Here is a 15,510-nt window from a genome sequence, read left to right as displayed (position 1 = left end):
CCCAATTTGAGGCCCAGTACGCAGTTGGTCCAGCCCACCTAAAACTGAATTGCAGTTTGCAGGCGCACCTGTTTTCAGCTAAAGCAAAAAGTCCACGTTACTTTTCTTAACTTTTGCAAATTGTTTTTTCCTCCTTTAACTCTAAAACTGTTTAATTCGTCTAAATATTTGAAGAGCCATAGTAAATCACAGAAAATTATAAAATAAAAAGTCTAATTTTTTTGACTCCATATGAGTATATCTACGCAGTAAATATATAATATGGTATATTTTAGTATTATTTTTTATAACTTTAGATCTAAAGCTTTTTAATAATTAGTACATAGTTGCAATTTCTATGATTTAATTGTGATGAAATTTTTATGATGGACTAATTATTGTAGTATGCTTGAACTATGCATATGAATTTTTTCATGAAAAAAGAAATCTCCCTCCGGCGGGCGGATGACAAGGACGCGATTGCACGACGACGCGGCCGTCCGTTTCCCGTCCCTCTCGCTGCAGGCGGGGCCCGGTAGGCCCACGTCAGCGTCATGGCCCGCCTCACCACGACTCGTTTATCCACTTGGGCAGCCGCGCCACTTGACTCGAGCGTGACGGCTACACGTACCTCCCGCGCGCCTCCCTCCGCCTCCTTGGCATCCCCGCCCTCCGCCCGCGCGCGCGGTTCTCCGCCGTCCGTTTCGTGGCTCCGGAGATCCGGCCTCATCCTCCCCGCTCGCCCTCGTCGTCTCCTCCGCCCTCCCCACTCCCCGTCTCGTCCGCTTTCTTTAATCGATCCCCCGCGCCCCCACAACCCCAAGCAACCCCCACTAATCGTCGTCCCCTTCCCTTTCCTTTCCTGGCGGTGGCAACAATGGACGGTGGCGGCGATCTCACCGCGTCGGGTTGCTGCACCGGCGGTTCTTGCGGCGCCGTGCGGGTTTCTCGGTAGCCTGTGAGTTCGATTAGACCGCCTCGACCTGCCGTCGTGCTGGTTCCTGGTTCCGTTCTCGGTGTTCTTGGCGCTGGTCTGGGTTCTGGGGCGATCGGGACACGCCTCAGCTATGCTTGTCGAGGGTACCCGACGATCTTCTCGGGAAAAGGTAGGTGCTGTTCGTTTCTGATTACTCCCTTTGGTTTTTCAACAGATATCGCCTTTTCCTGATTAAGAGCTCATAAAGCTCGTTGCTTTCTCGCTTTAAGCGTGATATCTTCGTTCCATGCATGGCAATAAATATTTTTTTTGGATGGTCGAGTTGTACCATTTTACTTTCGTTCACATACTCAAACCTAATACAACAGTTTACAATTAAGTATTGATCGATTCTATGCTTCTTGATAAGAACTCTGGAGGAGCAGAGACAGTAGAATCTTCTGCGGTTTTAGGTAGCACCAGAATAACGTACATGTCAGACAAGTGGCATGTTCACCTTATGGAATCATGCAACTATTGCAATCTGATGAATAGTACCCACCGGAAGCAGTGACTTTCAGAAAAAGTAACAGAAAAGGGTGCAACTTCAATAGTAAGGATGTTTCCTCTGTATCTTTCCTTTCCTAGAAAAGCCACCCAGAAGACATAAAATGGCCTTTGACTAGACGCTGTCCCGTTGAAACAGAAGCATGATGCTTAAACTGAAGCCTTTGAACAGACATTTTGCACAATTCATGGCCTTGTATGAAGATGTGGCATTTAATAGACACTGCTTTGTGCCTCTGGGGTTCTGACAGCACAAAAAGGTGATTTAGGCCTTGTTTAGTTCGCGAAATTTTTGGTTTTTGGCTACTGTAGCATTTTGTTTTTATTTGACAAACATTGTTCAATCATGGAGTAACTAGGCTCAAAAGATTCATCTCACAAATTACAGGTAAACTGTGCAATTAGTTTTTATTTTTGTCTATATTTAATACTCCATGCATACGACCGAAGATTCGATGTGACGGGGAATCTTGAAAATTTTTGCGAACTAAACAAGGCCTAACTTCACTTGCCGTAGGACCTTCATCTTCAGTGTGATGGTAGTCAACTAGTCATGTTTAGTGTAGTTCTGGATGCGGCAGTAGTCACAATGTGCAATTGTGCCTAGTTTTTGATTCGGCAATGTGAACCATTGTAACCTCTTCAAATTCTTTTCCTCTAGATGGACAATCATCCACTGTTAGGTTCTGATCTTTGTAACTTGTATCCTGACAAGGCCGGTTTGGGGCCAAAATATGAATAAAAGCTACTGCAGCCATTTGGCAATGCCGATTGCCGAGAAGATGCACCGACTTATCTACCTTTTGGGGATCCATTCTTTCCCACTTCACTTCATTTGTAACTATGGCGCCATGCCAAAACTGGGCTCAAATCCCCCCAGCCCCCCAGGTTGCCTGTCCAGAAAAAATCTGAATAAATTCAGGTGGGAGAGTAATCCTCCCCACCCCACCCAGGTGAACAGTAAAAAATTGTGCCTTCTCTTTTGAAATATTGTCATCGGATGTGCATTAACTCAGTGTAACGTCTCTGTAGTTTGTGGCAAAGACTTCAGTTGCATTTTGCATCTGAGCTCCCCACCTGATATAATTATTCTCTATTTTCTGTTCTTGGATGGGATCCCCCAAATAGACTTTGTGCATACCTCTGAATTACCTTTGCTTTTAATGTGTTTGAGAAAGTTTGTTGCCTTTTTAGTTTATGTCTATTCAGTTGTTTCCCTTTACTACTTTGCAAGGCTTGTTCCACTTGGCACTTGCTCCAATATCTGATCAATACCATTTACTATTTGAATCTTCTTACAGTGCCTCACTCCTCATACCATCGGGTAGGGCCACATCTGAACGACCTCTGCGCACCGTGAGTGTCCTGATGTGTAACTAGTACGCTGTTTTGGTGATTTTGGACTTGCACTCTTTTTCTGAAAGTTCATGAAAGAGATGTTTAGAAAATCTACATAGTTCTGTGACGGTGGATGGTGGTCATGGAAGGGACAGCAATCGGAACAGCTATTGAGTCAAAACCAGGCAATGAGCAAAAGGACTCCTTAACAGAGGTGCTTAGAACTACTGAGACTTTAGTGGCACGTGATTGTGAAGTTGAAAAATTAATTGGACTTGAAGATGACACAGAATTAACACCTTATGAAGGAATGGAATTTGAGTCTGAAGATGCCGCAAGGGATTTCTACAGCACATATGCAAGAAGTGCAGGTTTTCGAATTCGGATAAGCAGGTATACTCGCTCCAGACGTGATAATTCAGTTATTTCTCGTCGAATTGTGTGTTCAAAAGAGGGATTTCATGAAACCCGTGCTTGTGATGGCCTCCATTCTGAACAAAAACAGAAAGAACGGGCAGGTACTAGAGTTGGTTGCAAGGCAATGATATTAATTAAAAAGTTTGATCCTGGCAAATGGATGGTTACCAAATTCGTAAAGAACCACAATCATGGACCAGTTCCACCAAGAAGACTTGATTCTAGGCCAGCTGATCAGGACTGCGATCAAATCGAGAAGCCACATTCTATTGAAGCGGACCCTGTTCAGGAGCCATTTGAGGGTATGGAATTTGAATCGGAAGAAGCTGCAAAATTTTTCTATGTAAACTATGCAAGGCTAACTGGTTTTCGTGCACGTATTAGTAGATACTGCCGTTCAAGGCGTGATAATTCAATTATTTCTCGCCAGATTGTGTGTTCCAAGGAAGGCTTCCGTGAACTTCGGACCAAGAAAGTGATGACAGATGAAGGGAAAACAAAGCGTCCGAGAATGATAACTAGAGTCGGTTGCAAAGCCATGATTGTAGTGAAAAAGATGAACTCTGGAAAATGGATGGTTTCTAAATTTGAGAAGGAGCATAACCATTCACTATCACATTCTAAAATGATCCCTGGTACCTCAAACATTACTTCTAGAGAAGTTGCTGATTTTGCTGCAAAGAGTGCAGATCCCAATGAAGTTAAAAATGAAGGATTTGGTGCAGGAACACAATGTAATCCTGCAGATTCCCTCACTGTCCTTTATAATAATTTATGTCAGGAGGCCATAAAATTTGCAAAAGAAGGTTCCGTCACAGAAGAAATTTACCATGTGGCAGTTTCTGCCTTGAAAGAGGCTGCAGAAAAGGTTGCTGAAGTCAAAAGGAGTCGTCCAACATTGCCACATTGTGGTTTTATTAGTGAAAGCAAACATGATGTCTTACAGCTGAAAACAACGAGTGCTTTGCAATGTTCAAATCAGGTTGAACTGACAACAACATCTCCCAGTCCCGGGTCCAGGCCTGCTCAAGATCCTGCCTCCAATCTTCTGCTGATACCAACCAAAATTTTGACTGATTCAGGATTATATGATGGTGTTGACACTGTCGTTCCTCTATCAAGAGGTTTTCCCAAAAATGGTAAATCTGCTATGGTAATGATCAAATAATCCAACACCTTTCCACAGCTATTGTTTTCTTTATGACTGTTGCTTGTTCCATCAACAGGGAGACAAGGTACACATACATCAGAAAGTTCTGTTATGCATTTTGAGACCACAAAGACCTCTTCACAAAAATCTCAGGTAATTTGTTACATGCTTACCTATCTCCTTTCCATGGATGCAGCAGTTTTTAGTATTTCATTTTGAACCAGAAGATGTTTATTTGTTGCTGTGACCGCAGAACACTTGTTCTAATAAACTCATCCATGGAAAGGAGCAAGTTATCCATGGAAGTTCCGAAGATTCCATGGTTGCTATTCCTGCAATACCTCTTGCACTGTGCATGCCTGTAACGCAGAACTTACCTGGATCTTCTGCAGGTAGCTCTAATTAACTCAAACTTCTTGTTTCAAGAAAAAAAACTCAAACTTCCTGATAGCGTCATGTCAATAACTCAATTCCTTGTGCATTGCTGTCTAAGTTTCAAATCTTCTAAACGGCTTATCTGTTGGTCTGCTGTTGCAAACGAAAATGAACATATTACCATGGAATGGTTCGTTATTTATACCAGTGGTTACATTCAGCATCTTTTGTGACCAAACGATATATGATCTGTCCCCTTGAGCGACTGAAATTTCCAATTTTTTTGTCCAATATAGACCTATGCACGCAGTGGTGCTTGATAGTAGCCCATTATTTCAGATTTGTGTTGACATTCCCATTGTGTACATTTTTTTGAACCATTGAGGCATTGACCATCTGGGCCACAATTTATTTTTTGTTCAATTCAGATCACAGCAGTTTTATTTGGTTAGCAAGCATAGGATTAAGGTTAATGCAAGATGGTCAGTGGAAAATTTTAGCACCTTGATAGACACTATTCTGATACCTGTTCATTTTCCTGGACCACAGAGGTGCCATACAGATTGCTGGCTGCACCTATTCAAGCAGTTCCAATTTCATACTGTCCTGCAGAACCCATAAGACAACCACAAAAGGGTATTTGTGCTTTAAGTCCATTTGGAGGTGTTCTGTCTGAACTGAACAACCATGGAACAGGTCCCAAATCTCTGGTTCATGCTACTGCTCTTGCTTGTGGTGCTCGTGTTGTTCCTCTTGAGGAGGCAGCTTCGCTTATTAATGCCATTGAATCCAAGATCAGATCCGGAGGGGCCATAATAGCAAAAGTGCCTTCAAGCAACCTGACATCTCCAGTTCCTCCGTCTATCGCTATGTCATCTTCTAGTGAAGATGAGGAGCATGACCCCAGTGAGCCCTTGATGGTGGACATCGATCGCAATTTTAATCAGCAGAGCTCTGACGAAATGAAGCTCCAAAGCGAGCCATCAGAGTCGGAAACTGAAGCTGACAACTGACCTGTGTGGTGTGAAGATGAAAACTATGATATTGTTTGCTAACAGATACGAAGTGAACTATTGAAGTTGCTCTAAAGATCAAAGCTTCCCTTCAAGGCGGCAGATTTATTCTATGATTTGAGACATTTTTGTAAGATTCAATTAGGATTCTAGTCACTTATTTTTGTTGAGTTTATATTGTAACTAGATTAACTCAAGTAAATACCTCCAGTGGAGAATTGGTAGAAAGGACGAACCATGCTATGTACATGTCTTCTGAGTAAAAGAAAGGCGATAAGTTAAAATCCAGTTGCCAAAGGGTGCTTGGTCTAGTGGCTAAGACACCCGAGCGGCACTTCACAGGTCCTGAGTTCGAATCCCCGTGGGAGCGAATTTCAGGTTGTGGTTAAAAAAATCCCCTCGCTCGCCCCAGACCACAAAGCACAGGTAAAGAGATCGGCCCACACCCCGGGGTAACGTCTCCCTGTGTACGGATGGGGTGAGGGTTCGGGGGTTTTCTCGGTCGGGGTACTGAGATTCTCTCTTAAGTACAATACCGTGGGGCGGTCTTTCCCCCACCGGCCGAGTTTAGAGTTAAAATCCAGTTGAGTGTTTAAAATCCAGCTGAGCTAAACTTGATGTATATAACCCGGGGCACCCGTGTAAAAATAAAACTACTAGTGCTTATCATATTGGGGTTCAGTATTCAGACAGGTCGCTTTCAATCCTCTCATCAACAAAAATAGTTGTGCTGTCGTACACTACATATCTACTATCTTGAAGGCTGCCGATATGAAAACAAAAAGGTTTGCAGTTGTCAAAGTCAAAACCCCGCAGGCTGCAGAGTCACCTGTTAAACTGACATTATCGCTGACCTTGAGCTCTTCAGACCAACAGCCGCCCAGGTATGCTCGTGCCATGCCATCACATTGAAAAGGAAAGCTAATATAGCATCATATTGTCAAAGGTTTATCGTACCAAAATTGTACTGGTGTACGGTTCTTGTTGTTTAGTCCAAATCTGGCTGCCATTTCTTGGCAAATTTTCAATTGCTTCATGATTCAACTGATCTTCAATGGATTTACACAACGTCATGTCTCAACTTGTCAATGTAGAACGATGCATTTGGGAAAGCGTCTGCATGCCTAATAGCCCCGCACTTCCAAGTTGTGTTCAACAAGAAGCATGAGCTATTGAGCTTGGGTCAAATCTGGAGCTTCCTTGGCGATGGCCACAAAATATGGCAGTTTCAGGCAGAATCAACTGCTATATGTTGGTGCGATACTGCGAGCAAATTGGAGAACCACTGACCAGAACATGAACCCGATCTTGCTGTTTCGTATATTCAAATTCTGAAACCAGAGACATACAGGGGCAAGATGCAAGCACGCGCAAACTGTTCTGAACAAGCTGATGGAACAAACCAAGGTAACAACACCAGACGCACCCATGACAATATACCGAACTAGTCTATACTATGCTGGCTCATCGATCCAACACTTTTTTCGTCATCATCATCATCTTCACACATCACACGCACACACGCACGCACACCACCGTTTTATTCATCCGGATCCACTGCTGTAGTTCAGAAGTTGGGGCCTGCGGCGAGGATCTCGTCAGTCAGGCTGCTGTCGTCCCCGATCTTGTAGCTGGCGAACACCTCGAAGTTCTTCTTGAAGAGCCCGGCAAGCCTCAGGAGCGTCTCCTTGTACGCGGCCTTGTCCGTCCACTGCACACAGCATTTGTCAAGTTCGAAATCTGTCAGTGCTCTGTAGTCTGTTCTCAATAGGTTGTATATATATAGTTCAAGATGACTGATGAAGCTAGATGATTAGTGTCAGAGGAGCATACGGTGTTGATTGGGTCAAGGATTTCCGACGGCACGCCCTTGATCTCAGTGGGGATCTCAAGGCCAAAGACCTCGGTCTTCTGGTAGTTGGCAGTGAGGAGCTCGCCGGAGTGGATGGCGTCGATGATCTTCCTGGTGTAGGGAAGCCTGATCCTCTTGCCCACGCCGTACCTGACAAGCGACCCATCCACAACGAACGTATGGTTGGTTAATTTACACAACGAACGAACACAAGCTTTGCAACTGCAGGACGGAAGCAGACCATGACGACGTCGCACGTACCTGCCACCAGACCAGCCGGTGTTGACAAGCCACCCGGTGGCGCCGTACTTCTGCATCTTCTCGGCGAGCATGGCGGCGTACTTGGTCGGGTGGAGCATGATGAAGGCCGCGCCAAAGCAGGCGGAGAAGGTGGCCTGTGGCTCCTTGATGCCGTCCTCCGTGCCGGCGACCAGGGCAGTGTAGCCACTGATGAAGTGGTACATGGTCTGCGCCAGGTTCAGCTTGCTCACCGGCGGGAGCACGCCGAAGGCGTCGCACGCCAGGAGGATCACGTTCTTGGGGTGCGGACCGACGCATGGTATCTTGGCGTTGGGGATGTACTCGATCGGGTAAGCAGCCCGAGTGTTCTCTGCAATGCAAGACCAGCAGCGCCATGAGATGATGAGAACACACACATTTTTTTTTTTTTGTGATGCTTGTGATTGAAAAGCAATTGAGTCCGTGTAGTAGGGACATGGCATTTACCGGTGACAGATTTGTCGGTGTAGTCAACTTCACGAGTATGCTCATCGAAGACAACGTTCTCCAGCACTGCAACAGAAGCATTCAGTTACCAATTCAGCTTCAGCCAGTGCAAGGACAGAGCATGCTTAGGTTTGAAATGCCACTCGTTTGATGAAGAAACCGAAAGTTGAGACAAGTACCAGTTCCAAACTTGATGGCATTCCAAATATCAGGTTCTTTCTCCTGGGAGAGGTCTATGCACTTGGCATAGCAGCCGCCCTCAATGTTGGACACGCCATTGTTGCTCCAGCAGTGCTCATCGTCGCCGATCAGCAGCCTATTGTGATCCGTCGACAGCGTCGTCTTCCCGGTACCTGTTGTGAGGAATTAAATCCAGAATTCGAAAATCAGCAGATAGATATACATGGCAACGCATTCAGAACACATATAGCAAGTTGGTCAGTGACGACGCTGACATCACATAACAGCAAATCTGAGGCACCTACTGCTATGCGGAGTAGTATGTAACAGATACAGATAAGATAAGACAGGAATAAAGGATAAGCTAAGCGGAGGACGTCAGATGCGACATGGGCAGGTGACGGCACCACAATCCTCTTGGGGTCTTGTTACCTGAGAGCCCAAAGAAGAGGGCGACGTCACCGTCCTTGCCCATATTGCAGCCGGAGTGCAGCGAGAGGATGCCCCGCTTGGGCATGAGGTAGTGCATGACGCCGAAGAGGCCCTTCTTCATCTCGCCGGCGTACTGCGTGCCCAGGATCACCATCTCCCTCCTAGCGAGGTTGATGTCTACGCTCGTCGACGACGTCATGTAGTGCGTGTAACGGTTACAGGGGAACTGCCCGGCGTTGTAAATGGTGAAGTCCGGCGTGCCGAAGCTCTCCAGCTCCTCGTCCGTCGGCCGGATGCACCTGCGGGCGACCCCCCATCCAGTTACTTGCTTACTTCTACAGCTTACTTCGCTAGGGACTAGCTCCCCGGCGGCCAATTATGTTACTTGGAAGGCAACAAGATTGATTACTACATGCAACAAAGATATAATTATTTATATATATGTATGAAGTTTCATCATGGGTCGTCGTGGAGATGAACTTATCTGGGCGTTGGAGGAGTGTGTCACGAGCAACGACCTAATACTGCAACAAAACTATACTACTAGTATTGACAGATTGGCAGCGTGTCGATCGGGCGGCAGGTTGGCTTACATGTTGTGCATGAAGAGGGAGTGGTAGGCCCTGGCGGAGATGATGCGGACCTTGATGCGGTTCTCGGGGTCCCAGTTGAGGAACTGGTCGTTCACGAACACCTTGTCCAGGGAGTTGAGGTAGTCCACGGCCCTCTCCCTGTTGGTCAGGAACGTGTGCTCGTCCATCTCGATGTTGGGCGACCCCCTGCATGCACGCGAGGCGATCATCAGGATCAGGGTGTGCCAGCAGCGAACCAGAGGCTAGCAACGGCGGAGCAGAACGAGAGAGCACACTCACTTGCCCCACCACAGCTCCTGCGCGGCGGCCTCGTCCTTGACGACGCGCTTGTCCCTGGGCGACCGCCCGGTCTTGGCGCCCGACAGCGTCGCCAGCGCGCCGTTGGACGTGATGAACGACCCCTTCTCGTACTTGATCGCCTGCTCGTACAGCTCTGTTTTTTTTTTTATTTGATGACAAGCACCACAAGGGGCAAATTAAGCATCCATCCGCAGAGAAGTTGTGCACACATGCATGCGATGCGAACTGCGATGCGTACCAGCAGGCGAGAGGTTGTAGAGGACATGAGTGAACTTGAGAGAGCTGTCGCTGACGGCGATGGTGGGTGCGGCGGGGTGGTGGTGCTGGTGGTGCTTCTGCGGCGTCGGTGGCGCGCCCTTGGCGGCGGCCTCGCCCTTCCTGGCCGGGTCGCCCTTCACCACTTTCGGCCCGGTTTCACGTGTCAGAGACGCCAACGACGCACTGCAGCATCCATCACGAAATCAGAAAAAAAAAATCATGTTAATGCTTAGCGATCTGGCATGTTAATTACGGCTCCGGATTATCAGCACCAAACCGCAAAGTGATGCGCAAGACCGGGAGGACACTGGTATCTGTATGAGCAAAGTGAAGCCCTATGGCGACAGCGGTGCCACGTCAGGTTCAGCCGTTCAGCAGGTGCGTGTGTGTACGTTAGCTTGTTCGTGCGAACGACCACATCAGCCATCAAATTTCTATCCCCTCCTCCACCCTTTTCTTTTTCTTTCTTTCCTTTTTTTATATATAAAGACCTTGTTTAGTTTTAAAAAATTTTGCAAAATGGACACGGTAGCACTTTCGTTTGTATTTGACAAATATTATCCAATCATAGACTAACTAAGCTCAAAAGATTCGTCTTGTAAATTACAGATAAACTGTACAATTAGTTAATATTTTTATCTATATTTAATGTTTCATGCATACGCCGCAAGATTCGATGTGATAAGAAATCTAATTCTTTTTTAACCACCGCAGATATAGGATTGAGCCCCACAAGTCCATAATTCACATCAAATGGGCTACTCCTACACCTTATAGGGAATGGAAATAAGGGAACCTATTCGATGCGATAAGACCGAGTTCGATGCGAGCATGTGGATGGATACAACATGACGGTGTTTTTGTGCTGTGCAGTGCAGGGGAGGTTACGTGATGCCATGCCGCGTGGATGCACCCGGGCGCGCGCTCCACGCGGAGCGCCCGTGGTGGCGCGACGCCTTTCTCGTGCGGGTGTTTTTGGGTGGAAAACGACGTGGGACGGCAGGTAAACTAATCTGGCCACCGTAGCAGTGTCGTGTGGAGAAGGGCACTGTAACTGCAAGCGTCACCATAGTTTTGCTTCTCCTTTTAGCATTCATTTATATTTTATTTATTATCTGTAGAGATTTTTTTAGGACTGTAGCTATGCTAAGTAGTATTAAAGGAGGGCCCACGCGGCAGTGTATGTTGTCAAAGTAAGCGGACCGGGCTATGATGTCGGTGGGGTGGCCCGTGGCCGTCGGAGGCAGAGAGCTCTGAACTCTGATGTGTTCCGTTCGTTCTTCTTCTCCCAGGACAAGTCCAGCAAACGTCATTTTTTTTTGTTTTTTTTTCTCTCCAGAAAGGAAAGGGAATTCATCTCCTCTCACTTTTCATGTTCCTGGGTTGGCCATTGTCGTTAAGCTCTTTTTTCGGTAACGAACAAAACCCATCCCATGAATAGATCGTTTTCACCAATTCGTTTATATAGCTAATAGCGGCAGAACAATACGGCCGAGGAAAAAAGAGAAAAAGCGAGAAAGGCTGGCTCCGGGCGTCGTCACCTGATGGACTGCAGCTGCTGCCTGTGTCTCTCCTCCTCGGAGAGCGCGGCGGCGAAGGGCGAGGCGGCGCCGTCCTTGATGGGCGTGGTGGGCGCCGACCGCTTCCGCTGCAGCGAGTGCAGCTCGTCGATGGTCTGCGCGCGCACCGGCGCCGAGCTGTCGTCGTGGCACACGCCGTTGTCGTGCTTCTTCTTCCCGTTCGTCTCGATCCGCGCAAGCCCGTTCGGCGTCGCCATCTTTCTCGCTCGAGGTCGTGCGTGAACCAGCTGCCTGCAATCAAACAGAGAACGACACAACAGCAGCGACGACCGCGCATTAGCAACCTAGCTTCTTGGGACCAAAGCCTGCCATTGATGCACGGAGAGCATCATCATGGCGTTTGCTGCGTGCAAAGATTGCACAAGGCAAGGGAGTGGAGACACACACAAGAAGGAGAGACGAGCACGTACGGGACGAACGACGTACGTGCGCGGGGGTGTATGTATGTATCGAAAGGAGACGAGTGAAGCGGTGTGGGGCGGATGGGACGAGCCCGGCTCGGCTTTTAAAGGGTCCCGGAGTTAACCATGGTTACGTTTTCTACCCGACCATTCAACGGCGGCGGTGGTTAGGTTCCGGGTTGGGTTTGGGTTTCTGCACTCTGGAGCTTATCTTTTTTGAAATTCCTCCCCTTTTTTTTATAACATTTTTTTACAACAAAATTCGCCCCTTCTTTTCTCCTTCTCTGTGCAGGACCTACTACATTTTTTTTACCTGTTTATTATCTGTTAATACCATCGTCGGCTTAACATAATATTTGCATTATTGCAGTACTTGTTCGTAGTATCAACTACAACGATGTTGGTGAAGATGTTGGTTCTTCACCACTTTGACCCCTCTCAAAGAAACTAAAGTTACTCTTGTATGTTTGCTAAGACTGTCTCCAACAACCCTTACCCAAAATGTAAGATTTATTTGAAGTTTGGATAGTGCTATAAATAAAAGGTTCTATATCATTTTAAATCTTCTCTAACAACAAGACCCAAAAGAGAATCCTTCCGAGATGACCAGGGGCACGGCTGGCCGAGGAATGGTCACTAGGGGCGCGGATCGCTATGGGTGCCGTTGCCAGGGCTCGGGAACCAGGGGTGCGACCACCGGGAGCGTGGCTTGCCGAGTGCCGCCAGCTAGGGTCTGTAGGATCTCTGGACGTACAGGAAGTGGCCTAGAGGGGGGGTGAATAGGCCTGTTCAAACTTTTTCAGCAAAGTTTATCAGTCACACAGGCAAGGGCGGCAGTGAGGCCCTCCCAGGGCGGCACTGCCGGCCTCTACAGAAAAACAGGTAGAAGCTTAATTGAAATGATTCAAAGTTTACCCACAGAAATTTAGATCGACTAAATTTCCAAGCTTCCTGCAAGATGTTAGAGCACAAGTATGTGGCTAGAAAGTGCTGGAGCCTCCCCACCAAGTAGATCGGCCTCAAATCCTAACACAAACTTATACACAAGTGAAAGCACACAAGACACACGATTTTTACCGTGGTTCAGCTGTTGCCACAACAAGGCTTGGTCTACTCCACGTTGTTGAGGCGCCCACACTAGGACCGGCTTAGCCACACAGGCTTACCTTCTCCTCGTTCTCAAAGCAAGGATTTTACCCCTTGCAAAGAGTGAATAATGTATTAGCTGCAAGGGTAACTTTACAAACCTTCCCTTGGCTGCCACACAAGTTGGCAAGCTCTAGGGCGACGCCTAGCCGGCTAGGAGCAAGCTCCAAGAGTAACAAACTCAAGGTTGCCGGCCAAACGTGAACCAAAAGCTCTTTTTGACGCTGGGAATCAATGGATCTGCTCTCCAATCGAAGTTTGCTGCCTTTTCCCTCAAGTTTTGATGGTTGGAATCAAGGATTGGCTTGGGGGATTGAGGAGCAACAATGGAGGGAGAGAGAAGTGAGCTCTGGTCAGTTTGCAACGGTTGGGAGCGAGGAAGATGAGCAGGTTGCCGTTTGAGACGGTCTGAAAGGGTATTTATACCCAGCTCTCCAACTGTCACAGGGTAGGGCGGCAGTGCCGCCCTTGCCTGAACCAGCCTGAAAACACCAAAGTGTAGAGAGAAGGATATGCTGGCTAGGCTTGGGTCTGAGGATGTTGATGAGCTTTTGAGCCTTTGGTTCACAATTTGATCAACAACCTTGGAGTCCCTCTTTATAGTACGGCTTTTCCTATACTCAAATTCAAACCGAAAAAGAATTAAACCTCCTTTGGAGCTAGGAAAACCATCCTTTAGAAATGGGGGATCCTCCATGGTATTCAACAACCTCTTTGCTATATTCCCTGCTTGTTATCTCAGCAAATCTCATTAGTTCCCTAATTCGGTGGTCATCAACGCCAAAACCCACAATAGGCTTGATTGCACTTACAGGGTCGCGGCTCGCGTGGTGGATGGCTTCTAGGGCGCGGCTCACTAGAGCACAGCCAGCTGGAGCGGCGCCAGGAGTATGGCTCACAAGGGTGTCGCCTAGTAGGGCCATGGCTTGCCGGGACATGGTCTATTGTAAAGATGGCAACGAGTACAGATTACTCGCGTGCCTGTGGGTGAAAACCCGGTAGAGTGAGGGTACGGATACAACTTTGTGCCCGCTGGTGTGGAGTGGCGAATCCAGCTCGAGAAATGACCTAGGGCGGACTTATACCATAAAATTTTGGCAAACCAATGGTAATATAAGCTAACAAATTCCATAAGTTGCTTTGGCAACATAATAATTTGACCAATATTAAAGTTTTTAGCATATATTTTCCACACCAAAACTAGAGAAGTTTGTTCCTTAAATTAAGAGAAGCCATACATACTAATACTAATAGTTCTAAACTGACTTCACAAAATCATTCGATGGTTCATCCTTAATCAAATTTTAAACAATTAACTATGTGAAAAGGAAAAATAAAAAATAAAGATACCTGCAGCCCGGCGCAGGTTCTTAGGTTCCGCAAGTTTGTGAATTAGCGAGAAAGACGACCAGAAAGTCAGAAGTCGAGAATAGCGAGAAACATGAGAAAGGCCGATCGTATTCTTATTGCACTTTGTGGGTTGTGGTTTTCTATATGGGCTGAACCACACATGATAGTCCAAGACGTCTAAGTTTATCTTTAACCTCCGTCGGATACTCGAGGAGCCTATTTTTATTTCGCACTAATGTCTAAAATTTCCATAGAGTGTCAGATGAGTCCTAAGAGGAACTAGGGCGGCCGCCCTGGCTCGCCCTAGTGGTGGATCCGCCTATGTGTGGATGCGGGTTTGTAGTTGAACCCAACAGATAAAAACTTGTGGGCATAGAAAACTTGTACCCGTGCCCGCAAACCCGCTCCAACCTCGTGATACGTAGGTCCCTTCTTATACTATAGATAAAAAAACAACATGGCTTTATGATTTCTGTGGCAGAACCTCCTGAATTAAGTGGCCCACATGCACACATCATTGTCCCAAAGACTTCTGATCGACGTGCACGAGTTCCAAATGACTCAAGAAGTCTGTCGGGTGTCCTCGGGAAACCCGAATCATCCACGAAACTTTCTTTTCAGGAATTCCCTCATCAAGTATCACAGTATTACAACATTTCATAGATAAGAGAAATCAGAGTAAAAGCGGAAAGGTTACATAACATAGATTGAAACTTAAGTTCATAGTTTACAAACCATAAGTATTTGATACATAAAAGTTTCGGAACTTTATATTACATAAACCATAGATCACACAACAAGTTTTTACTTGCCCAAGGTCACACATCAGGTTCCTCATCATCACTCTCCTCCACAAGAGTAAAATACCCATTACCATCAAAAGGATAATCAAGAGATTCACCTGCAACATGGGTTAACAAAACCCTGAGTACAAAAG

General features: G+C 46.6%; 2 protein-coding genes across 3 annotated transcripts; one reads left to right on the top strand and one right to left on the bottom strand.

Annotated features, from left to right (window-relative positions):
• LOC8078835 lies at nt 598-6,043 on the top strand. The gene is made up of 5 exons (XM_021454668.1): nt 598-1,085; nt 2,764-4,356; nt 4,444-4,520; nt 4,621-4,759; nt 5,292-6,043. Exons 2-5 carry the CDS (start codon nt 2,934-2,936, stop codon nt 5,753-5,755), a joined length of 2,103 nt encoding a protein of 700 aa, XP_021310343.1. The 5' UTR covers nt 598-1,085; nt 2,764-2,933; the 3' UTR covers nt 5,756-6,043.
• LOC110433065 (phosphoenolpyruvate carboxykinase (ATP)) lies at nt 7,042-12,167 on the bottom strand. 2 transcript variants are annotated; one of them, XM_021454674.1, is made up of 11 exons: nt 12,087-12,167; nt 11,638-11,907; nt 10,077-10,279; nt 9,818-9,971; nt 9,539-9,724; nt 8,946-9,244; nt 8,513-8,686; nt 8,334-8,399; nt 7,869-8,217; nt 7,589-7,757; nt 7,042-7,466 (listed from the first exon to the last, which is right to left on the bottom strand). In XM_021454674.1, the coding sequence occupies exons 2-11, from the start codon at nt 11,871-11,873 to the stop codon at nt 7,323-7,325; spliced, it is 1,980 nt and encodes a 659-aa protein (XP_021310349.1). In that variant the 5' UTR covers nt 11,874-11,907; nt 12,087-12,167; the 3' UTR covers nt 7,042-7,322. The 2 variants fall into 2 exon arrangements, with proteins under 2 accessions (XP_021310349.1, XP_021310352.1); XM_021454677.1 differs by having other exon boundaries at nt 12,064-12,146.

Source organism: Sorghum bicolor, chromosome 1, assembly GCF_000003195.3.
Source record: "Sorghum bicolor cultivar BTx623 chromosome 1, Sorghum_bicolor_NCBIv3, whole genome shotgun sequence".
Taxonomy (NCBI): Eukaryota; Viridiplantae; Streptophyta; class Magnoliopsida; order Poales; family Poaceae; genus Sorghum; species Sorghum bicolor.
Note: the sequence above shows the minus strand (reverse complement) of the source record. Positions and strands in the feature narration are given on the sequence as shown.